Genomic DNA, 26,814 nt, shown 5'->3' on the forward strand with positions numbered 1-26,814 from the left:
TTCTCCTAAATGTGACCCAGCTTGGGGCAGCTCACTGTTGTGCATGCACCATATAATGGAGCCTTTTAAAGGACTACTGGCAGCACTAAGTTGGAAACCTGAGGTCTGAATGTTTTGTCCAAGTGCACACCCACCTTCCTGCATTAGGGAGGTGGGGGATGCTTTCAGCCCAGGAAGGCCTAAAACATGGAGACCAAGGACTATACTTCTGGAGGACAGCACAGCCCACCAGGGATATTTCCTTACATAGAGCACATGGCTTTCTGGTGACAGCAAAGAATAATTAATCACATCCTGCCAGAAAAATACAGACACTGGACTAGCCACTTGCATTCATGACCCTTGAACCCTCTGTGAGAACCAAGCTCTCTCCTTTCTCCAAGGTGTGCGTGTTCATGTCAGACTTTCAGAGGATCTCTGAGCAGTTTGAATGCGCTGGGGCCCTAAGCTTCCTGCTCTGAGGACCCTGTGCTTCTATGAACACTGTCTTGGGGCACATTAGCTATCTTGGTGGTGCTGCTGCAGGGGTCCCCACAAGCTCCCCTACAATCTGTTCATGGGAAGTGCTTACAGGTTGATGGCCTGTGGAATGCCATGTATTATACATTATTACACCAATGTATTATACATCCTGGAGAGGGGCTGTTCCTTCTTCATGCCTTTCATCCCCCAAATTGATAAATCACTCCTCCTCTTTCTCTAGTGTCATCTCACTTTGCTCCAGGGAGCAAAGGGAGGCACAGAATATATACCCGATTAAATTCTAGAGAAAACCCCAAGGCCTCATTTAATTTAATTAGTTTTATCCCCCCTCCTTCCTAAGTTTTGCAAACAAGTCACTGAATGAATGAACGGGTTGCAGGCGTTCTTCCTTGGCCTTGTGAGGATGGGGTTTAGACTCAGGTGCATGTGATCAGAAGGGCCCGTTCAACATCTAGAAGGTAGAAGGGACATGGTAGGGCTTGGAGATCCCACAGCAGCATGGGGCACAGCCCTGGGGCTCAGGGGACCTGCATTCTCCTCCCAACTCTGCCAGTAGTTGGCTGCACACTCTTGGTGCACGTGACCCTCTCTGATGCTAAACGAATGATCTTTAACAACTTTGGCCCTCAAAGTGGGTGCTCCTCAGTTCTGGGGGGCATGCATTCACCAGGCAAGCGGGGACTGCCCCTGAGCCTTGGTGCCATGACAGCCTTTTCACCTAGACACTTCTACCACAGCTGGGAGTTTGGTGTACCAAGGCAGAGCTCTGCCATTCTGCTCCTTCACCCGCCAGGATGTCAGCACACAGACATGTGAATGGTGGGTTTAGACATCCATGGGGACAAGAGCCCCTGTTAGCAGGCTGGCTCCTGGGAAAAGGCTACCAAGCTCACCTAGGCTCTTTATCTCCACCCTGTCTGTGAGGCCGGGGAACCTGGTCAAGGACTACGTTCCTGTGATGAAGCGAGAAATGAGGGTGGGACAATGAGAGATGATCTTCCTCAAGGAGGCTGGCCAGGTGTCCAGACTGAGCACTTGGAAACTCAATCATGCCCATGAGTCCAGAGAAGGTCAAGCCTACAGGATGGACAAGCCCCAGAAAATCACCAGGGAAGCTAAATGGGCCAATGCAAAGGACACACATATTCTTTCTGGTGCATGGGGTCCATGGGCCTTAGCTTAGGCTGGAACACTCCTGTCTATACAGTGTCCCCCCCACCACTTTCCCTCAACATACCTACAATTGCTAGTGTTAATCAACAGGAAGCTGAACTGAGAGGATGGGAAGGAGGCAGGTGATGAGGGTCAGGTCCCTGCTCCACCCCCTCAGCCCATGTACAGGTGAGTATGGAGTCAACCTGCTTCTCTGGTCCCACTTTTTTCATGTCTCTGCACTGACTATTTATCCTAAGAAGTTATTCTTGGGCTCTTACCAGACCCAACTAATCTTTCATTTAATTTTTTTTTTTTGGTCTTTTTGCCATTTCTTGGGCTGCTCCTATGGCATATGGAGGTTTCCAGGCTAGGGGTCTCATCAGAGCTGTAGCCGCCGGCCTACACCAGAGCCACAGCAATGCAGGATCCGAGCCGCATCTTCGACCTATACCACAGCTCATGGCAATGCCTTATCCTTAACCCGCTGAGCAAGAGCAGGGACCAAACCCGCAACCTCATGGTTCCTAGTCAGATTCGTTAACCACTGAGCCCTGACAGGAACTCCTCTTTCATTTAATTTGTGTATATGTGTGTGTTTGCCTTTTCTAGGGCCACTTCCGCGGCATATGGAGGTTCCCAGGCTACGGGTCAAATCGAAGCCATGGGCACCGGCCTACGCCAGAGCCACAGCAACGCGGGATCCGAGTCGCCTCTTCGACCTATACCACAGCTCATGCCAACGCCTTATCCTTAACCCACTGAGCAAGAGCAGGGACCAAACCCGCAACCTCATGGTTTCTAGTCAGATTCATTAACCACTGCCCCACGAGGGGAATTCCTCTTTCATTTAATTTTAAATGACTAGGTCTGTCTGGCTCAATCCTACTTCTGGCCTGAGGTGTCACCTCCTCTGGAAAGTTCTCCCTGGTCTTCTGGGTCTGGTCAGATGCCCTCCTCTGCCCTCCCCCACCCCCAAGAATATTCTGTCTCACTGTCCTGTGCAGGCATCACCTACTTCATCACGGTTCCCATTGAGACTGTGCCCCTTCATGGGAAGGGAACATACACTTCCTCTTCTTTATTCCAGGACCCAGCACAGGACTAGCTGGGGTGTGGGATGGTAAGGAGCCTGTATCAGTCCATAGCCATGCTGAGGAAAACGTGATGAAGAAACAAGTTTGTATTCCCTCTCACCTCCTAAAAGAAGGTTAAACTCCATCCCCAGCATAGGGGGTTGGCTGTTAGGGCCACCTCACTGACCACGCCTACCTCTGGGAGAAGAGGTCCCTGTAGGGGCTGCCATGCTGCAGGGCGATCCCATAGCCCTTGCTGCTGACGCTGTTGCCAATGACCGTCACGGAGCAGTCATCATCTGTCAGGGCTGCATATTCCACCACGGCCACATCCCACAGAAAGGCGTAGTTCCCCTTCTTTGCCTGAAAGACCAAAATCACCATGAAATCAGGCAGACCTGGCCGGCCATATTGGTTTCAAGCAGCGAAGCATCTCCATGGTGGGGTTTGAGGGGACCCCTCCTAAATGGTCCTCCTGTCCAACCAGCCAGCATAGCAAACTCCTATTTTCTTTCCCGTCTTCAGATTCCACCACCAGTTGATGCCACTCATTGTGTTAGACATAAAAGGCTATGACATTGCTTCTTGGAGGCCCTGGTGTTGCACATCTCACAGAGAGAGGTGGGTAAGATAAGCTACATGCAGGCTCTAAGCTAGCCTCCTGGTCACAGAGCAAGCACCTGTTTCAGATTCCCAAGCTTACCTAGGAAAGTGCAAAAAGTGTGAGACCAGAGACCTAAGACTTTATGATCAGAGATTCAGGCAGATATCTAACAGTGTCCATCTAATATTTTGACTTAGAAATTGTGCTTTGCTTAAGGTGAACATGGGAGGCAGCCCTAGGTTGAGTGCCCCCAGGTGGCTGTGACTGAATATCCAAGTTGTGAACCTGCTATACATGGGGAAGAAGCCCATAAGGACAGGGTCCTGATTATTATGGTGCCAGGCTAGATTTCTGCCACTTGCTCTTCACTGCCCACACCAGAGTGGGCACACATACACATGCACATTTATATGCACACACACATATATGCATGCATGTGCACACACATACATGTGTGTATATAGAGGCGGTTTCTGGTGTTAATGTTTCTATATCCATGCAATGCTGGCAGATCATTCCATCAATTTACCTCAGCCACAGCTAAAGTCTTGCTCCATCATATCCATCCATAGCAGATGTTCAGTTCTATCCTGAGCCATAATCCTGACTTGGCCTGGAGTTTAGGCACTCGGAAGGAAGTGTGCACTACTCTGAATTTTGGAAGAAGATGTAAACTAGACATTGTCATTTGGCCAGCTTAAAATAGACCATAATGTTCTTAATGCAGCAAAAAGCCTGGTTTTAATTCTCTAGAGAGTATATAGATGTCTCTTGCCTTCTGCTTCCCTCCTACCACAGCTCACACTAGACCGGAAAGACCCTGGTATGGGGCAGTGGCAGGGCTGAAACATAAGATAACAAGTCAAGTTGGCAAGCTACAAGCTTCGTGGCACTGTCAGGGGTGTTATTCCACTCTCCTGCCTTTATTCCGTTGAGTCCTCATGTGCACTGAGACGTTTCAGAGAGTGCCATAACTGCAAAGATGAAGCTTGTCAAGATTTTACCTCTTTGGAGACCATGCCTGTGGGCCAAGATGGCTCTTCCTTTTCTCATCCAGAACTTTCCATTGGAAGGATTTATAGGTAGAATGTGGCCTCCCCCTACCAGGAATATACTGTTCCTAGCCCTTCACACAATTTGCCCAACAACCTTGTAAGAAATGACACCCGCCGTGCCACCCGTTGACGTTCACCTCAGGGAAGGATCCAAATATTACCTTAGAGCCTCTTTCCTTGGCCAAGCCAATTTCAGGAGTCCCTAAAGGGCGCTGACCAGGTTGCAAAATTATACTCATCTCTCTCCCTCCACATGGGAAGATAACAGTCTTTGAAATATTTTTTTCCTGCTGGCAAACACGTTTTCTCATGAAAAGATATAAATTTTCCACCTCTTAGTAACCAAGTTTCTCAGCAAAAATGTTGACTTATGACCTAATATTTGGCTTCTGTCTGACTCTGGAGCATTTCATACCCATGCTCGCAATTCAACATGACAATCAGACATTGTTATTTGCACGATTTCAAAAGGGCATGTCATGTTGAAGGAAGAATTAAGATCAAGTTCATTTCTATGTTTCAAGGGATGTTCCAAGAAGGAGAAAGAAAATAAGCTGGCCCAGTTCGAGTGGAAACTGACTCTGACATAAGCCTGGCATAGCCATTCTGATGGGGCACTTGCATCGGTCAAGCCACAGGCATCTGGGGCTCCAGCATGGGCTAAGTGACAGGTGAGCACAGATGCATGAAGGAAGCTGCATTTATAGTTCCACTGCCTAAGCTGAGAAGACAGAAAACATATGCAAGGGACTCTGGCAATGTCTCAGTTGCAAATCCTTGCTAACAAGGAAGGCAGTTGGGAAAAGAGAATAGTTCTCCTTGAGTTGCTAAATGACCCTAGACACTCAATCTCCCAATTGGTAAACAGGGACTACATTTACTACCATATTTCTTATGTCTGCTTCAGGGAGCACATGGCTGGTCCCTAATCTACCTGATGAGGCCAGAACAAGGAAGACTTTGGAAAGCTATATGCACCACAGCTTATATGTGGGCCAACTCAGAAGCTGCAATAGCAACAGGGCTCTATCTTTATAAAATACTCTCCATTCCCAACATCCCTTCCTCAGCATCTCAGTGCTTCCTTGGGTCTTCCTCTTTTAGCCTCATTCTGGGTAAAATGTACCACTAAAACCTTCCCCTGGCTCCCCAAGTCCATTGCTTCCAGGTAAACTTCCTAGACCTGGAAAACAGTCTCCCCAGTCTTCTGGTGAGTCACGGCTCCTGTATGAGACAGAAGGCTTCTCAGGAATGCCTCACATGCCATCTATAAGAAGCCCAAACAATCCATCCATCATGGCTATATCTGCTTTATATAGATCCTCTTCTTGTGTCCCATGCAGAATGAACTCCCCATAACCTCCCCAAAGTTATAAACCTCTTCTTTGTAGGATCAGAACTAGTTTTCTATGTTATTTCTAATAAATTATGTATCTACCTTCCTATTCTGTGCTTCTAATCCGTCTGACTTCTCCATATGTGGGGAACATGAAATATTCTAAACATCTGCCTCTAGGAGAACCAAGAATTCCCTCTCTTTCTCTGCCTTCCTATTAGGAGCTCTTCCTCTGCCTTTCTCAAGTCTGAGCATTTCTCCTTATTCTGCTCTCAGTTCAGCTCCCTCCCCTGTGGCTCAGACTCTTATCTAGTCTCTGCTTCCATTGGAAGGCATTTCTACCTGCTCCTCCACCCTCCACACCCTCAACTCCATGCCAGAGACCTCTCCCACTTTGAAACATCTGTCATTTCCTATTTATATTATCTTCTTCTATTGAGGATTTCCCCCCTCCCCCAGTCTCTTAGGAAGACAGAGTATTGGCAGGAATCTAGTCTCTTTGCAACCATGTACCTTTGGCTGTTCCTCACAGAAAGAGAAGGTTGAACCCAAATACCTTCCTGAAGGCGGCCTGCACTTCCCTTGGCTGAGGGACACAATGGATCTCTAGAGTGACTCTTTTGCCACTTCCTGTTCAAAACCAACTCTTTCTTTCTTACGCCCACCCCCCCTAGTCCTGTCCTTTCCCTATGTCCCGGGTGGCCATAGGGAGTTAAGGAGGATGCTATCTGAGAGCAGAAGTAATAGGCAAGTGAGCTATTTACAAATAGATCATGGACATTTATTTCATAAAGCCTAAAAGATGACGGTGGTACCACAGATTTGAGTTCTTCATTCAAACAAGAACAAATACTGGATTTCCCACTCTTTAATGAGTTACATTACTTTTATCTGGCTGGCTCATTTATAATATTAAATGTATTCTGAATTTCTAATTATTGACTCACTCTGCATCAATGCTTTGGAGTGGCTATTGGAAAGTTAGGCTGGAGACAAGGCTGGTAGATTCAACAGAGCCTCCCCAAGCCTTCGGCTCTGTGCAGAGTCTTGGGGGGCAAAGAGACCCAGACAACCCTTTAGAGCTAGAGCTGGGTTCCTGGGGCTCCAGCCCCAGATCCTTCAGGAGCTAGGAAGGCCTTTTTAGATCATCTAAGAAAAGTGGCGGTTTGAAAGTGAACATAGCCTAGAAATAGAATTTACTACTTCCATGGTTTGTTTGCTTTTAATTGATCATACCAGTGTTAATGAGGTGGTGACAAAGTGGGCGTGATCCTTCATCATAATAGACACCACAGAATGACACAACCCTTTAGAAAGTAATGCAGCAATCCATGACATGAATGGCTAAAACTACTCATATTCTTTGCCCTAGCAAATTAAGAATTTAACCTAAAAAGTAAGCCAATGTATCTATGTACCTTAATGATATGACAGCTATTTTAAATATAATATTGATTATAAAGTAAGCACACAAATAATTTAAATATTTAGTTTAGGAAAATTAATAAATTATTGTTCATGAATGTGCTGTAATTTTATTCAAATGATAGTATTATAAAGAAATAACAGGGAGTTCCCGTCGGGGCGCAGTGGTTAACGAATCCGACTAGGAACCATGAGGTTGCAGGTTCAGTCCCTGCCCTTGCTCAGTGGGTTAACGATCCAGCGTTGCCGTGAGCTGTGGTGTAGGTTGCAGACGCGGCTCGGATCCCACGTTGCTGGAGTAGGAGTAGGCCGGTGGCTACAGCTCCGATTCAACCCCTAGCCTGGGAACCTCCATATGCCACGGGAGCGGCCCAAGAAATAGCAACAACAACAACAACAACAAAAAGACAAAAAGACAAAAAAAAAAAAGAAATAACAAATGCTAGAAGGGTGTGGAGAAAAGAGAACTTTCCTGCACTGTTGGTGGGAATATAAATTGGTACAGACACTATGGAGAACAGTATGGAGGTACCTTAGAAAACTATACATAGAACTACCATATGACCCAGCAATCCCACTCCTGGGCTATATCCAAACAAAACTACAATTCAAAAAGATACATGCACTCCTATGTTCATTGCAGCACTATTCACAATAGCCAGGATATGGAAACAACCTAAATATCCACTGACAGATAAATGGATTAAGAAGATGTGATACATATATACAATGGAATACTACTCAGCCATAAAATATGAATGGAATAATACCATTTGCAGCAACATGGATTCAACTAGAGATTCTCATACTAAGTGAAGTAAGTCAGAAAGAGACAAATACTACTACATGATATCACTTACACATGATAGGCACAAAAGGACCTATCTATAAAACAGAAACAGACTCACAGACATGGAGAACAGATTTGTGGTTGCCAAGAGGGAGGGGGGAGGGACTGGGAGTGTGGGAGTAGTAGATGCAAACTATTACATTTAGAATGGATAATCAATGAGGTCCTACTGTATAGCACATGGAACCACATCCAGTCTCTTGGGATAGACCATGATGGAAGATAATACAAGAAAGGGAACATATATATGGGTATGACTGGGTCACTGTTTTACAGCAGAAATTGGCACAACATTGGAAATCAACTATACTTTAATTTGAAAAAAGACTATGTAGAAACATGGAAATAAATATTTTCTATACATCTATAAAATATATATGTATAATAAAAGTAGTAGAAAACAATAGAAAGAATACATTATTACATTGTTCTGTATACATGTGAAGTGTAATAGGCCAAAAGATGGACAGGAATGTTATACAATGGAATGGGATCAGTGATAATTCCTAGGACAGGCTGATTAAAATGATTTCTTTAATCTCATTACACAATCCATAGTATCACACACCACACAGGTACCGGATCTATAACAGACTCCGTCTCCACTGCCCTGTGTGCTCTTGGCTCCAAAGGTGCCTTTGACCAACAACAGAACACAAAGGTCTGTCAGAGCTCTCCACTTTCCCAGGCACTAGCTCTCACTACTACCCAAACTCCTGAGAAAGTCTTCCTTATGTGCTCAGCCTGCATCTAAACATTTGGCTTCACTGCACTCTCTCCTTTCCCTAAAAGAAAAAGAAGAGGCATTTGGCTCACACAGAAGAGAACAGATGTAAACACTTGGGGGAAAGGAGGAAAGAACAGCTTTGACATTGAAGAAAGTCAAGGGTATCTGGGCATCCATCCCCGGGATTCCAGGACAGCAGCAGGCAGACAGGCCACCCCTAGTTTGTCTCCCAGGAAGCATCTCTGCAAACAGAATCTAAGCCTATTCCTGAAGTCCTCTTCCTCCCCAGTGCACCACATGCTGGAGTGCTGCTGCAAATGAAAAGGGATTGAGATCATGGGGGTATCTGGTCCAGTGCTGAGAGTATCCTCCCTAATATTTGGGGGAATATGATCAGCCTATTTTGCTGGGGGAAGGTTGGGTTCCATAAACAAAGCCACAAGTGAGCTGGAATATTGGATGACTCATCTCCATTGCTACACACTGGTAATAAAATGAGATTGCATTGCCTTTCATTGCACCACTGATTCGGCCATTCCCAGAACTCACTGGGAGCACAAACTTTTAGAGACAACACCCTTGGAGGCAAGAACTTCATAATGCTCTTCTACTCTATCCTAACTGCTTTCGGAAAGGGCCAAGCAACCACACTTTACCCCAAACAATACCGCTGGTGCTACAAACATCAAGCGTACATGCTATCAGAAAAGATGAGATGTCTGCCATTACAGCTACAGGGTAGGGGTGCTGGGCTGTCAGGAACATGATTCCATTTCCATCCATGGTATAATTCTGAGGGTCAGAACATGAATCCCAACATAAAGATAAAAAAACTGAGACTCAGAAACATAAAGTGACTTGACCCAAACAAACATGGATAGTGGGTGGTGGGGCCAGATCAATTTGAGGCACATCTGGCTCCAAAGATAGCTGTGTTCTCCCCTCTTCACTGCTTGGACTCCTGAAAGGATGGCTGGGGAAACTGCTATTGTGTCCTTGCCTGCAGAGCACTTCCCAGGGGGATGCTATTGGCGATGAAACCCACGGAGAGCCCATGGGAATGACAATGACTGCCTTTCTCCAGATTTACTGAGGTGGTTCATGGAACAGCTGCAACCCTGGGAGAGGGAGGACACAGTGGCTGGCACTGTCTGTGGATGGCAAGGTTAGGGTTTCAGGGATGCCTTGGAAACCTAATGCCGCCTCACATGCATTAACCACCCAATGACCTGCTCCTTGTCTCTCCTTCCATCCACCTGTACCCCAATAAAGCAGAGCTCAGTATCCCAAATCTTAGCTTCTACATCACGTTCACAGAACAGCAACGCATAGCTGTAGGTAGCCCAAATCCCATATACAATGATACGTCTATTATGCACTACATCAAATCACAAGATGCAACAGTAAAACTCAGGCTATCTATGGAGAAAAGGACAATTTTACAGTCTGCTGGTAGGAGTGTGGGCTGGCATGATATTCCTAGAATGGCAATTTGGTGGGGAGAATCAAATGCTTTTAAAATGTGCACATATAGCAATTCCACCCTTAGGGATTCATTCTCAGGAATTATTCCGTTTCTGAAAAGACGCTTGTACAAAGATTCTGAGGGCAACACTATTTAAAACAGCAAGAACTGGAAACAATCTAAATGCTCAACAGTTGAGAATTAACTAGATAAGGAATAGTATTAGATGGTGGATTTTTACATTGCCATTTCCAGGGTGTTTTAAAAGAGCATTCCTTGCTAAGGGGAACAAATTTCCATGGTGAGGAAGAGCCTTTATTCTGAATTCCAGTTGTATGAATTTGAATCCCAGCCCTGCTGCTTGCTGGCTGTGTGAATGCTGGCAAGATACTTAACATTTCTGGACCTCATTTCCATTAGATGTAAAATGGTCCATATTTCACAGAGTTCTGATGATGATAAATCCCTCAATGACTGTGACATCTTTAGGGGTCTTGCCTGGCATGTGGTGGATACTAAAAAAATGATAACAGGTATTGTAATGTTTAATAAAAAAGAAACCTGTTACAAGGGAGTATTTACATTGTGATAGTCTTTAAAATCATTATGTAAGAACTTTATGAAGAGTCAGAACCAAATGCCAAGTACTCATGGCAGTCATCTTCAAGTGATGACAGCATGAGTGGTGACTTCTACTGGTTTCTTTCAAAGTCCTGGGCTGCCCATGTTTTCTGCAGTGCAGTAAGCATTTCTTCTGTGATTACAGCTGGCCAAGAGGGTAATTTTAGTGACTCAGCCTCCTTCATCGAACACAGTGTAGTGAAAAGACTACAGGACTGTGGATAGACCTACCACCACATCCCAGCTGTTTGGTGAACTTGCAGACTTAGGGTTAATAATCACTTCCTAGAGGACTACTCTGAGTATGAGGTTATAGGACACAGTGGCTGTGCCTGGCACACAGTGAGGACCCAACACAAGCTCCTTCTCCTTCTGGCAGTCTCCAGCTAGAGTCAGAAGATCAATCAGTCAGTTGTTACTGAAACATCTTTCCTCCCATCCACTCCTATCCTGACAATCATTTCTCCACTTTGACCAAGTCAGCAATATACTCTGTGTGTGTGGTGTGTGTGTACATGTGTGCCCATAAAGATGTGTGTGCATGACCATAGGCATATGTGAAAGTGTGTGTGTGTGTGTGAATGAATGTGAGCACCCCCCAGGGAAGCAGCAGAGGGGTGAACTCAGGTACCAAGGCTCTGGAGACCACAACAGGTTCAGGACAAGACCTTCATCTGGAGAGAAGGAGACTACCTCACCTCGGTCTCTTAGTGCAGTACAAAGAGGCCTCCGAAATGATGTGAAATGTAAGGCAGACCATCAACAGGACCCTCGGGAGCATTCACAAGCCCTCCTCAGGAGGCTGTAAGGAAACCTGCCACCCAAGGAGTAAAAGAGAGTGACCCTTCACCTGGAGAAGGCCCCGGACCAGCCAAAGCAGGGGAAGCAGGATAGGCTTGGTGGGAGGGGAGATGGCAGCTGGACTGGCCCACAGGTAGCACCATGGCTGCTTTCCTAAAGTGTCCTAATTTGGCTCCTGGCTTCAGAACAGAGTGAACAGGATGGAGCTGGTCAATGAGATAACACGACTGAAAGGGCAGCAAGAACATGTGGGAGACAGATGTCATGTGTGTGAGTGTGTGTGTGTGTGTGCGTGTGAACACAGGCATGAGAGCAGCATTGAAGTTTTGTCATGTTTGTCCCAGTGACTCTGCCCATTACCCAGGCTATCAGACCTGGATGATAGAGAGACCCCAAGACTATAGATAGTAGAAAACAGCTCCTGATGGCCAGGCAATAGGTCTGCAAAACAGTTCCTGCGAATGATTACCCAAGATGCCATCCTGGTATTCCCGTGTCCTGGAGCAACACAATCAATAGTGAGAAGCAGAGCTAGTGATAGAGAGCAGCAAGCAATTCCTCAGGCCACCAATGCCCCTACTCTTACGTGACCTTCTCTTTGATTCCTTGACTTTCATTATGGAATCTTCGACCCCCTTTCATAGAAAGCATGGTGTCATATGTTGGTGAAAGCAAGGGTCTGGAGATGGGCAGATCAGGCCTTTGTAGTGTCCATGGTTAGCCACCTGAACCCTCTGAGCCTGAATGACATCGTCTAGAAAACAGGAGTAACAAGCCCCCGCCTCCCCCGCCACACAGGCTTATCACAGGAAAAAACTGCCTGATGAAATGAAGGAACTCGAACAATAAGATACTATCATTATGATCATGATAATCATCACCAGCATCATCCTTAGAGCTTAAAGTTTGACTCCTCATTAAAATGCAGTTTCCTTAGGGAAAATAGCACTTGAATTGTTCTCAGTCACTAGCCTGGTAAATTAGAAAGTCTGTTAGACTGGGTCACAGTCTTGGCCCAGGTACTGACTCATCACTGATTTATAAAACTGGAAGATGAACCCAGATAATCCTTAAGATCTTCTCTGACTTTAACATTCTCCAAGTTTATAATACAGACCAGTGGTGCTCGGAGTGTTCCCTAGACCAGCAGCAGCAACATTACTGGAGAACTTAAAAGAAATGGAAATTCTAAGGCTCTATACCAGAGCCACTGAATAAAAGACTTTAAGAGTGGGACCTGACAATCGGTTTTGTTAGTTGGGGAGTTCCTGCTGTGGTAGTGAGCTAAGGATCTGACTACAGTGGCCAACAATCTGTTTTAATAATCTCCCAGTAATCCTGATGTGTACTAAAATTGGGACCCAATGATATAGACCTTTGTGTCGGTTAACTTCTGTTCATCTCCTGAGAGTAGGTTTAGGAAGGAAAAGAGTATGCTGGCACCAGGATCTTGGGGCAGAGCCCTAAATGGAGGAGGAAATACTGTAGAATCAAGATCAAGGCCATTGGAAACAAACACTAAAGAAAAGTCACACTTTACATCTTCCTGCAGATCACTCTCCTTGGTGCTTTCCCATCCATTCCCTTCTTAGAAAGTTTAGGATAAACTTCCAGAGTATAAACTGTGTTCATTTTCCAAGAGAATTAAGGCTCTAAAGGACTTTGCCCAAGACCCCAGAATCAGTCATTCTGGCAGAGCTTGAGTGTCTCCCCAGGTCTTCCTGACTGCAAATGGTCTTCCTTTGTCCCACATCAAAATTCCAACATCAGTTGCCCTGAAGAGCCACATGAAGCCCCCTGAGCAGCTGCTGTTATCAAGCTGCCAGATTCTAGACCAGCTTTGCTAATGATGTCTGCCTCCAGCACCTGAGCTTATGGAGGCTTTATGGCTGCTTTCCCTTTTATGGCCTCTGGCCTTTTTGGGGAAAAGAATCTTATTTAGTGAACTAAGCATTGCCTCAGTGGGAGAAGATTTCTCACACCTCCAAGGGAGAAGAAGACGGTTTGGTACAAAAGATAAACCCAAAGTCCTAACTTGGAAGAATCAATGGTTCCTTCCTTGAAGTCTGAAATTGCACACTCTCAGCAAGATGGGAAGCCATAAAGAACATTCTCAGCAGGGCAAAGGGACACATTGATTTTCAATGATTTTTCTAAGCTTTAAATTGTCCAAAGACCATGATAAACAACAATCTGAGTTATTCTATGGGAAAGATGAAGGATGATCTAAATGAAAGGATACATTGGTTCTCTTAGACACAAAATAGGTTATGAAGAGACAAGAACATAGAATGAGAAATGCCAATGTAGAAAGGGAAACAACCTAAGAACACCTGACCCCCAGCCTCCTCCACACACACACACACACACACACACACACACACACACACACACACACACACAGGAAAGAAGGATACAAGCCCCTTGGCCATACATATTCTTCTTTCTGCCATAACATAAGGTCTGTCATATAGTTGGTGCTGAATAAATATGTGTAAAGTGATTAATGCAGAATTAAAAGGATGAATACTAGAATCTGAGAAGCCTGGGGACATGAATCAAAGCAAGCTGAGCTGGCTATGCCCTGCTTGCCTCTCCAAGTCAGTTCCCACCACCCTTCTTCATCCTCCACTCTCCTCCAGAGGCTGATTTCATGGACAGTGTCAATAACCACCCTTGGCTTCTGGCTAAGAGTCACTTCCTAAGATTCAGAAATAAATCAAAGACTGATAATATTAAAACAGTAGTCATAACCATAAGCACAACTTATTCAAGGTATGTTCTCAAACCTGAAAGGGCATGCGAATTACCTGGAGGGCATGTTCAAAGACAGATTAGTAACCTCCTCCCAAATTCCCATCTCCAGCTTCTGATTCATGAATTCTAACATAGGGTCCACGAGTTTCACTTCTAATGTGTTCCTGGGTGATGCTGATGCTACTGGTCCAAAGACCACCCCTTGAGAACTGCTGTGTTAAAATATACTCTAAAAGGCATGGCACTCATCCCTTCATATCACCTCTAATCTTCACAATAAGTGGGGAGACCCAATATGAGTATTTCTATCTTTCAGATGAGATAACTTGGTCCAGGAATAAGTTAACTTGCCTAGGATCTCAACTCTGTTACAAGGCGGATCCAAGAGCCAAACCGAGTTCCTGTTAACTCAAATCTCACACTCTATTCACTGCATTATGTGGCCCTAACTGAGCACTTGACTTCATTGAGACAAAGTTTAAATGAGACTCATGAAACTACACCCTGAGATCAGAGTGGCTTTGCCATCTGCAGCCAACCCCCTTTAGCCTGAAAAGAGTTGTTGGGAACTGACAACTGGGACTATGCAGGATGGAGAGAGAAGCAGTAAAATCACATGTTATCATGATTCATATTAAAGACCATTCCTTAATGTGTTCAGAGACCATTCCTGTGGGGTTTATGTCAAAGAGCCTTGTTCTCTAATCCCATTTGTGGCTAAGTATTCCTTTATGGGCTTTGCTAAGTAAAATGTAAGCCTTGAGATAGAGAAAGAGCTCACACAATAGCCTTTCACACTTTGAGGGGCCACAAAAGAGGTCATGTACTGACCAAAAAGATCCAAATAGACTCTCATCCCTCACAGAACAAGCTCTGAGCTCTACCTGTCAGGGTGTACAGCTTTGTAAAGTCAAAGAATCAGAAACAGTCACTAGAGGGGTCCATGGGGTCATGGCCCTGACAGAAGCCCACCTCCTATCCCAGGGATGCCAAACATTCACTAGAAAGTGTACTGAGCCCTTCTCATCACTTCCCACATAAATAACTGAGGTCTGAGATCTGGGCTGCATGGATGTGTTCAAGACCTCTTTCATGAGAAGATTCTTTAAAAAAAATAGAAATAACAAATTTCACTGCTGAAGATTTTCTTTACTGGGCTCCTCACCATTCCTATTTCCTTTATCTGCCCCTTGGGAGGCATGATTTTCTAAGCTCTTACTGTTCTTATTATTCTTCCTGATTTGAATTAATCCACCTCTCATCTCTCTCTCTCTCGGTCTCTCCCTCTGTCCACCTCTGTTTGTGTTTCACACACACACACATGCCAAAGTTTTAAAATGTAGAGCTCAAAGCCAATCTTAATACCTCCACGTTGGAGAATTAAGGGACTCTTTTTCGGGGGGGGCGGGGGGAGGCCATGCCCCACAGCATATGTAATTTCCCAGGCTGGGGACTGAATCTGCACCACAGCAGTGACCCACAGTGACCCAAGGAACATCAGTGACAATGCCAAATCTTTAACTGCTAAGTCACTGAGGAACTCCAAGGGATTCTATATTAGAGGTTCTCATCCCAGTGGAAACCACTACTTATACCCAAATAGTTTTTGTTTTTGTTTTAAATTGAAGTATAATTCATTAGTTGACTTACAATATTGTGTTAGTTTTGGGTGTACAGTACAGCAATTTGGTTTTTTGAAGATTACATTACAGGTTAATATAAGATATTGGGTATAATTCCCTGTGCTATATAGTAAATCCTTGTTGTTTTCCTATTCCATGTGTCATAGTTTGCATCTGTTAACACCATACTCCTAATTTGTCCCTCCCCTATTCCCTCTCCCCTTTGGTAATCATAAGTTTGTTTTCCATGTCTGTGAGTCTGTTTCTCTTTTGTATATACATTCATTTGTATTATTTTGTAAGTACCACATGTAAGTGATATTTGTCTTTCTCTGACTTATTTCACTAGGCATAATATTCTCTAGGTCCATCCATGTGGCTACAAGCAGTGATAGTTCATTCTTGTTTATGGCTAAGAACATATTCTTTTAAATCAATCATCTGTTGATGGGCACTTGGATTGATTCCATGTCTTGGGTATTGTATAGTGCTACTATGTACATGGGTGTGTGTGTGTATCTTTTCAAATTAGAGTTTTCATTTTTTTCTGGATATAAACCCAGGAGTGGAATTGTTGAAGCATATGACAGTTCTAGTTTCAGTTTTTTTAAAAGGAAACTTCATACTATTTTCCATAATGGCTGTATCAATTTACATTGCCACCAACAGTATATAAGGGTCCCCTTTTCTCCACATCCTCACCAACATTCTTTATCTGTAGAATTTTTAATGATAATGGGTGTGAGACAATATCTCGTTGTTTTGATTTGCACTTCTCTAATAATGTTGAGAAATCTTTTCATGTGCCTGTTGACCATCTGTATTTCTTCTTCATAAAAATGTCTATTTAGGTCTTCTCTCCATTCTTTGATTGGTTTGTCTATTTTTACAATAGTGGTATGAACCGCTTATATATTTCAGATAGGAACCCCTTGTCTTGTCGGTCTCATCATTTGCAAATATTTTCTTACTGATGATGACAATGATGATGGTGATATTAATAATAAAAGCAATAACAATAAACACATGGATGGTAGAAAGAGTCCAATAATCTTTGGGAAAATTGTTTAACCTTTCTGAGTTTTGCATTCTTTATTTTCAAAATGGAAATACCACATATGCCCTCAATGATGAAGATAACGGGTATGAGCACAGGACCACACACAGTAATTTCTTAATAAATGTTATTTTCCTTTCTATTTTTCTCCCTCTTTGTTCCTGGACAAACAAAATTATACCAACAACATGGAAATAAAAATAAGCTAAACAAAAATTGCCAACAATCTGGCTGACTCAATAAATCAAAATTGTTCTCACCAGCAACTGCTTCTTGGTTTTAATGTAATCAAAGTACAAAACAATTCAGTTCAAAATACAAAAACCTAAGTCATAAAACCCAAAGCCTTAATACTCAGTAGAAAAAATAGAATGGAACAAGCCCACATTTATAGCCAGCACTAAGGTGAAGCATATCAGACCTGGGTACAAAGCAAATTATGGGGCAGAGGAAATCTGAAGAATAAAATCAGATTTAAGGGAAGTGAACATCCTCCCACCCTTATAATGAGGAGTTTGAAAATAATCAAAGTTAGCATGATGGCACAGATATTGGTTGGATTCCAGAGCTTACCCTACCAAATTATAAAAATCGCAAAAGAAAGTAATTGAAGAATTCATAATGAGATTTGCTTGGCAATGCTCAAAACCCAAAGCAAAGTAATTTAATAAGGGAGGCACAGTGGGGGCTTTCCTTGATCTTTGTACTGTATTATCCCAAACCAATCATAATCAAAGAGAATTAAGCTGCAGGGCATTATGAAGGGGCCAACTTAGTCAACTGTATGGAAGCCTGCTCCAGGAGGCTGATGAACCCCACTGCCCTCCCCGCCCCTCCTCACCCCTTCCTGCCCTCTCTGTAACTAGGTCCCAGCAATCCTGCTCATCCATGTTGAAGCAAGATGCACATGGATGCATTTCCAAACACTCCTCAGTTCTTACTCATTGAACATTTATTTTATTTTATTTTATTTTTAACAGGATAAAAGTCTTTGGATGTCCTTGGGCTTTGCCCCTGTGCCTACCTCTGCCCTAGGACTTGGGGACAAATAAATGAATAAGAGACAGGCCCCACTCCATGGAGGTTTGGAGTCTAGACAGGATATGACAGAGTTGGGCACTGAAGATGGGGAGACATGTGATGAGCCTGTATTCTGGGATGCACAGGGTATTAAGGGAGCCCCTGGCCCTGCCCCAAGAAAGGAGGAGCTCCATCAGAGGGCTTAGGAAGAGCAGATGCTTCTGTTGAGGCTGGACAGATTACCGAGAACCAACTTGGCCAACAAAGAAAGGGACAGCTTCCCAAGCAGGCTGGAACCAAGTGTATGAAGGTGGGGAACAGGGAAGAAACTGCTCAGGTTTCCTGCAGTGAAAACACTAGCAACATGGTAGAAGGGGCTGAGGCTTTCTTTTGATCATGCATCTCTGCCATTTTTTGTGGGGTGTCACAAGGTAATGACACAGGCGATGGAGTGAGAAAAACACTGACCCAAACCCTGGGTCCAATATCGACTCAAGCTTGATTTTAGCAAGTCCCTTGCCCTCCTCAAACTCTAGTTTCCTCATTAATAAACAGGCTGTCTTGAAGCACGGTTGAGCTAATTAACGCCTATGGAAACATATCCCTATCCCTGATCCATCCCAGGCCATGCTCATGGTAGCCATTACAATTAAATTAACCTCCCAGTGGTCAGAAACATTGGTGCAAGGCCCCGAAGGAAGGAAAACTCTGGGTAAAGTAAGAAAGGAAACACAAATCTTTTATTTTTAAAATAACATACTATCCCAAACCAGCCTTTTTCTTCCCTCTGAGCTTACACTAAATCTAACTAAATTTTAGAAGGAAAGTATCAAGCCCACACTTACATATTAACTGAGCTCAGCACTAGTAAATGAGTTGACTCATGAATGAATAAAAAGCCCATATAGTTCAAATAATCAATGATGGTTTATTAAACAAAGGTATATGTCTAACCGTGATCTCACTCAATTTCCTCAAACTCACCAAAATTTATGAATCAGTGATGGCAAAATGCCTAATGTGGGCCAAGAAAAAAGTGAGTTGAAAAGAAAGTGATTTCTTCTCCACTTCAGTCACCAGAATAATAAAGCATAAAGATAAATACATTTTTAAAAAATCACAAGGGATTTGAGAAAAGTATAAAAATACAATTTATAAAAAGACTTTTCCTACTAAAGATAAATCCACAAGGATTTAATGAAAAAAAAAAAAAAGCAGAAAAACACTGAAGCCTGAGTATTCTTTTGATCCCAAAGATAGAATATAATTTATTCAAAGCCCTGCTTTTGGCACTACTCAGTAATATTTTGTTGAGAGCTTTAAATGTTTATATCCTTTTTTGACACCATATTTCTACTTTTGAGAATATGACCTGAATATAGAAACTGAAAAGCCATTAGGCATGAAGATGTTCATTATAATGCTACTACTATTCGGGAAAAATTGGAATTGACCCACATGACAATCAAGAAGGAAATGTTTAAATAAATCACTTTACATCTATTTGATAAAATATTAAGTAGCCACTTAAATGATTTTTAAAGTTTTACAGCAGTGTTAGAAAAATGCAGGATAAAATGTATTTTCTCTAACATCATAATTATGTAAAATGTTTGCAGATTTGAAAATGACTACACAGAAATATACACAAGAATTCCTAGACCGTTATTTAATTGGTGAACAACAATATGTATGATTGGTTCTTTTTCTGCTAATTTTTAGAAATATGGTGATATATTAAATTTACCTTATAAATGTATAACCTAAAATTTCATCGCAAAAGCTCTTATTTTAAAAGTTGGCATGGATTGGGAGATATTTAACCTTGGTGCCTTTGGAGTTGGGTTGGACCACAGATTTAAAGCACATGAAGAAGGCATAGTATGGGGTTAGGACACCCAGAACTAAGCCTGAGACCCTGAGAAGGGGTTCTGTAGACAGCAACTGCTAAGCAGCGAAAATACCACTGCTTAGGAAAAAAAAAATCACTCTCCCACAAGGAAACTATACATTTAGTAGAAATAAAAATGGGTTTTGTTCACATGCCATTCCACTGCTTGGTTTCCGTTATTTTTCATGTGTACTTTATTTCCTGCTTGTCAGTTTTCTCTCATATTCTCACATTTGTGTCTTCAATACTGAGAAGGAATTGAGGCATTTGGATTGTGAAGTATGGGTGCATGACAGGACTACCTTGGGAAGGTTTCCTTAACCCCACTGAGCAGGGCTGATATACTACTTATATGTTTGTAAGTTCCACGTGCTGGACATCCTGAAAACACCCCAGCTTTTTGTTCTCATACCTTTTTCCACATTAAATTATAGCCACTTGTCATCCTCCAGAACTCAAAAGAGATGCATTGAAGAAAAAAATCTAAGTCCAATGTTTTATGTTTTGAGCTTGACAATAATGAAAACTCAACATATAAAAATCCCCGGAATTCAGCTAAAACATTGCTTTAAATGCTTATGTTAGGAAAGAAAACCAAATGCTTATGTTAGTAGTAAAACCAATAATCTAAGTTTCAATATTAAGAAGCTAGAAGAGGTAAGAGCAAAGTGAAACCAAAGAAAATAAAAGTTAAGAAAAAAATTAACAAGAAAAGCTGAAATCAATAAAGTATAATAACCACTAAGAAAATCAATAATATTGAAAGTTTATGTTTTAGAAGGAAAAATATATATTCATGAATTAAAAAACTAAATAGTTTAAAGAGATTGATTCCCCCAAAGAATCTATAGATTAAATGTAATAGCTATCAAAATCTCAAGCTTTCCTGAGGAAATTGACAAGGTGATTATAAAATTTAAATGGAATAGGGAGCTCTCTGGTGGTCTGGTGGTTAGAACTCAGCATTTTTTTTATCACTGCAGCCTAGTTTTAATCCCTGGTCTGGGAACTGAGATCCCACATCAAGAAACTGCATGAGAAGGGGTGGTGGGGGAAATAATAAAAAGATCTAGAATTGCCCAAATAATCTTGTAAGAGAAGACCGTCAAAGTTGAAGGACTTACACTACCTGATTTAAGGAATTACTATAAAGCCACAGTGATCATGACATCTTTGTATTGGCATAAGAATAGATGTATAGACAGGCAGAATAGAACAGAAAATCTGGAAAAAGAATCGAACACATGTCTGGCCAGTTGATTTTCCATCAAAGCATCAAGTCATTTATTCAGTAAATACAAGTGTTTTTAGTAAGTGATGCTAGGTCAACTGGATAGACAGATGGAAAAAAAAGTGAACCTGGACCACTGCTTTATTCCATACACAAAAACTAATCTGAGATGAAACATTGACATAAATGTAAAAACTTCTAGAAGAAAACTTGCAACTTTGAGACAGGCAAAACTTTCTTGGGACCAAAAATTTTAATCATAAAAGGAAAGTAAAATTGATATATGGCATATTATCAAAATTAAAACTGTCTAATATATATATATATATATATATATATATATATATATATATATATATATATATATATATATTCTTTTTGGGCTGCAGCTGCAGCATATGGAAGTTCCTGGGCTGTGGGCTGAATCAAAGCTGTAGCTGCCAGCCTTCGCCACAGCCACAGCAATACCAGATCTGAGCCACATCTGTAACCTACGCTGCAGCTTGTGGCAATGCTGGGTCCTTAACCTGCCAAGGGAGAACAGGGATTGAACCCACATCCTTATGGATACTAATCAGGTTCTTAACCCACTGAGCCACAATGGGAATGGAGTACTAAAATTTTATCAGGACTCATATCCAAAATATGTATATCTCATCTAAATCAACAATGAAAGGATGAAGAGCCTAGTAAAATTTTCAAGAAGATATGAGCACACTCTTCTTGAAAGAAGCTATGTAGATGGCCAACGTGAAAGTACTGGACATTATCAGTCACCAAAGGAATGCAAATTAAAACAATGTGGTACCCTTCACATCCACTTAATTGTCTATGGTCCTAAAGACTGACAAATAAAATGTTGGTTAGGATGCCCAGCACCTGGAACTTACAAACATATAAGCAGGATATCACTACTGGGATAGAAAAATAGAATAATCCCATTGGAGATGGTGAGGCAATTTCTTACAGAGGTAAACAAACACACATCTGCCCTATGACCTGAAGTTCTCTCTATCATATTTGGCAAAGAGAAATGAAAACATATCTCTGCAAAAGACTTGTAATATTGCCTTATTCATAACAGCTCTAAATCGGTTGAAATATAGGTCAACTGGAGAACAGATAAACAAATTGAGGTTTGTTCATGTAATGAAATATTATTCAAAGGAAATAAAAAGAAAGAACTACATACTGATACCCATAACTTCATGGTAAAGTCTCATAGACATTTTGTTGGGTTTAAGAAACTAAACATAGATACACATATTTTATATTATTCCATTTATATGAAGTACAAGAACAGGTAAATTTAAAGTGTGGTACTAGAAATTCATAAGTGGTTTCTTCTGAGTTTGGGGGGAGGAGTTTCTAGAAAGTGATATAAGAAAATTTTTCAAGGTGCTGGAAACATTCTACACAGTTGTTCCTCTGTATCTGTGAGTTCTGCACCATGAATTCAACTGTGGATGAAAAACATTAAAAGAAAGTCCGTAGGAAATTCCAAAAAGAGAAACGTGAATTTGTTGCATACTGGTAATGATTCGCATAGCATTTACATTGTATTTACAACTATTTACATAGTATTTACACTGTATTAAGTATTCTTACAATGATTGATGATTATTTAAAGTATAAGAGAATGCTTGTAGGTTATATGCAAATATTCCACCATTTTATATAAGGGACTTGAGCATCCATGGATTTTGGTATCTGCAGTGTCCTGAAACCAATCCCTCTCAAATACTGAGGGATGACTTTATCTTGTTTTGGATGGTGATTACACAGTGCATACAATAATCTAAACCCATGAAATAAACACTTAATGTATGTGCATTTGGTTGTTTGCCAATTATACCTCATAAAAGACTAAGTACTATTTGCCTTTATAGTTTTATTACTTTTTTTCTAATACATAGTAGGTGTTAAGGCATTTTTCTGATACCCACTCAACGTCAACTTTGTCCTGCAATCCACACTAGACACTTTCCACTTTTGCAAACATGACTAACCTGGGAAGGCATGTCTCAGTCTCACATATAACTCAGAGAAGTGAATTCTCTTGACCAAAACCATGGATTCAGGTTGGTTAAAGGTGGAACTTAAATTCACATCTCCAAACCCCTAGGTGGAAGTTCTTCAAATTACATTTCTTGAATGCATGAATAAGTGAATAAATGAATGAATAAAGAGAAGAGACAATCCAACTTGCAAAAAAGATATAGTGCCTTTTGAGCAAGTACAAAAGAAGATAGATAAATGATTATGCAATGTGAGTGTCTAAGAAGGAAAGAGGCATATGGAATTCCCAATCTACACTGACTTGGAAACAGGAAAAGGACAAAATATGTCTCCTGGAGCATGTCTGCAAGGCCCATTGCTGCTATAGAGAAAAGCATTGTTGATTTCCACTGTACACAGCTACCTAGTTTGAACCAGTCCTTTTTCCTGCAGGGCAGAGGGGTCAGTCAGACTTACACCAAAGATTCCTTCCATCTACTTGACCAAACCTTTCTGATCATTGAACTCAGAATCCCCCAAAATACAAAGCAGTACTATCCCATGTAAGCCTCATCCTACTCCTCTGTAAGGACTCCCAGTATATCATGGAAGCAGGTGCTCCCTCACCTTGCTCCTTCTAAATGGAGAGCACTATGGGGCATCAACATTCTGTAACCAAGCAGGGCCCTGTGGGGCTCCTGGGCACAAAAGTCTTTCTGTGTCCCTCATTTCTTATTTTTAGGATATGGATCTCATTTAGCCTTCATGGCCTTCCGAGTCCCAAGGGGCAGCTTCAGGCAGTTGCTGATCAGGGAAGGAAAGGGATGCAAAGAAAAGTGAGGAACAGTCAAGAAACAATAGTATATCCTTGGGGCAGGATCCTAGTTCCCTCTCAAGGCATACACATAATGACATAGGGATCTTATACACCTAAGAGAAAAGTTATATTCCTCATGCTTCTTTTAGAAATTGATATGTTAAAACCAAAAATCTTAGAGTCCTTCCTTGTGCTTCTCCCTGGCTTAATTGCACCCTAAACATAATCACCTATAAGCTAGAGATTAGGCACCCTAAGCACTCTTGCCTGTGGGTTAAAGATTTATTAGCATATGATGTTTTTCAGGAACTTTCCCAGTTTGTTCTAATCTCTGATCAATATGTCCTTTTCTCAGGTACTGTTCTAGGCAATAATGCAGAAGATCTTTGCCATGATCGGGCTGAGATCTCCTAAGACCAGCTTTGATGACTAAGATTCCCTCAAAGAAAGAAGAATGCATGATTGCCCCCATCCTTACTCTTCTCTGAAAGCATGTTTTTCTCCTTTTTCCTATAAAATTCCTTGCAATTCTTCCTAGTGGAGGGCATAGTCTTTAAGGCATTATCCTGCAGTGGCCTCCTTTGCCTGGCAAAGCAATAAAACCTATCTCTTTCTCTTTCACCCTAGCTCTGTCTCTGCATTTCTATTCGGCACCAGTGGACAAAGGCCAAGTTTTGGCAACAGTTCCTGACCATAATCCTGCTGGGAACCACTTTTTCTGTCACAAGGTATGATCCCTGGCACTCAGAAGAGAATGAGTGCAATGAAAGCATCCCTCGTTACAGAGCAGAGAGCAAGGAGAAGGAAGAAAGTGCATGCTGATGGGTGATACCCACATGCAATCTGGAACCAGGGCAAGCATTAGATCTGCATGGAAATAAATAAGATTTGTGGGCCCGTTTTCTTCGTGCATTTGCATTCACACTTTATGACCTCAGTGATATTTACTGAGTGGAAAAAAACCACCTTCTGTTACGACTGCTCCACTGCAAAGCTACATCCCTCTGAAAAATACTATCTCCAGACACAGGGTCTAGAACAAGCTACTTGTCTATTTATTCGAAGAGCCCAATGAGCCGTGAAGATTGACATTTAAACTATTAACACTGTATTCTATTTGACAATGTTATTAAATATTAGGTCTGATTTATGGAAAGTCTTAATAAATTGGCAGCCTGGGTCAGCCCTGACATGGCACAGAAATTGGGTTGTGCTGGATGTCACTTAGTAGAGTTGATCAAGCTAAAGAAATTAAAAAAAAAATCCCACCTACAGCATTAAAATCTGATTTCATGTGACAAAGTTATTATCATATAAATTCAAACCGCTTTACTAGCTCAATTCTGCATTACTGAGTTTCTCTAATAGATATTTTTAATAGTTGGGAAATCAAAAGATAAAATCACGGACTTAAATAACCTTTGCTAAGCCACATGTAAAGAGAGGTAAGGCTTTTAAACATGGGAGCCTGGCATATATCTTGCTACTGTAGTGTAAAAGGGGAAGGGAAATCAAAATACAAGTAACAAATAGGCAGGGGGGTGGAGACACATTGAGTGCAGAAATGGTGGTGTCACCCCGCCGTAGGAAGCAAGGTTGGAGTTAGATGGACAATTGTTCCATGGCTTACTCATGTCTGCTTGACCTTGAACAAGCCACTTAATCTCCCTGAGGGTCAGTCCCATTTCTACATGCTGGAGATGATAATAATCAAGTAGTTCTGTTTAGGATGAAAAGAATAATACATGCAGATCATTTGGCAGAGTGCCTGGTACACAGAGAGAACTCAATAGATTTCAGGGCCAGGCTGGGAGTGAGGCTGGGTCCCAGTGCAGTGAGAAGGAAGTCTCTGGACCATGAGCATTAGACCTGAGAAGGACAAGAAAGGACAGAGCTCACCCGCTACTAGAGGGTATGAGACTAGGTAATGGAACAGAGCTAGATGATGTGTTACTGCAAGCACCTACTTACTTCTAGGTGCTGTAAAGCCAGAGGAGGAGCTACTTACTAGTTGGGCCTCTGCCCTTTGAGATGATAAAGAGCTACGTGGTGAGCGACTGGATGTGTCTATGGGTTATCAGATGTCATTGACCCCTGGGCCATATCCCTGGAGCACCCACTATTCTAGACCAGGTATCCTCAAAATTTTTTTCTGCAAAAGGACCAAGTAATAATATTTTAGGCTTTGGAGACAACATGGTCTCTGCCACAATGACTCAACTCTGCTGAAGTAGCAGAAAAGCAGCCATAAACAGTAGGAGTGTGCCAATAAAACTTTATTTGTAAGTTTATTTGTAAACGCAGGTGGCAGGCCAGATTTAGCCCATGGACCATAGTTTGTGAACCCCTGGTTTAGGCTGTCCTCAGGTCAAGTGCAGGTGTCTGTGAGAAATGAAGACAGCCTCTCTTCTCTCTCTGAGGATCAACAAGGTCTCTTTCCTAAGGGGAGGGTTTTAATAAACAGGCCCTAAAGGGACTATGAAGCTATTTCGCTTGTCCCTCCCATCAAGGAACAAGGAACTCACAGAGGGTAACCCACTAACTGATGGTACCAACTACACCCCTGATTTATGCATCTCTGTTCAGTCAGACAACAAACGGGATTCATTCAGAGACAACCAACCCAGGATTTATTGAGACTTACTGGGCGCCAGGCATGTTTGTTGTAAAAACCACACACTGTGGATTTTTAATAAATAAATAAAACCTCTCTCTCCTTCCAAATTCCTTTCTTCTTTCTTCACCAGGGCTCAGAAAGGGCTACCCCCTCCTTATCTGAGCCATAGCTGGCGTGAAGGAGCAGGTCACAGCTGCGGGGCAACCATA

At 42.2% G+C, this 26,814-nt stretch overlaps 1 protein-coding gene across 2 annotated transcripts in view; it reads right to left on the reverse strand.

The window, feature by feature from the left end:
- The window catches only part of GRID1 (glutamate ionotropic receptor delta type subunit 1), a 686,225-nt gene that overhangs the window by 14,917 nt on the left and 644,494 nt on the right, over nucleotides 1-26,814 (reverse strand). For both annotated transcript variants that reach the window (XM_047761781.1, XM_047761782.1), the window contains exon 14: nucleotides 2,908-3,074. In XM_047761781.1, coding sequence (XP_047617737.1) covers nucleotides 2,908-3,074 — 167 coding nt within the window. The remainder of the gene's footprint in view (nucleotides 1-2,907; nucleotides 3,075-26,814) is intronic.

Source organism: Phacochoerus africanus, chromosome 15 (genome assembly GCF_016906955.1).
Source record: "Phacochoerus africanus isolate WHEZ1 chromosome 15, ROS_Pafr_v1, whole genome shotgun sequence".
In the NCBI taxonomy this organism is placed as follows: Eukaryota; Metazoa; Chordata; class Mammalia; order Artiodactyla; family Suidae; genus Phacochoerus; species Phacochoerus africanus.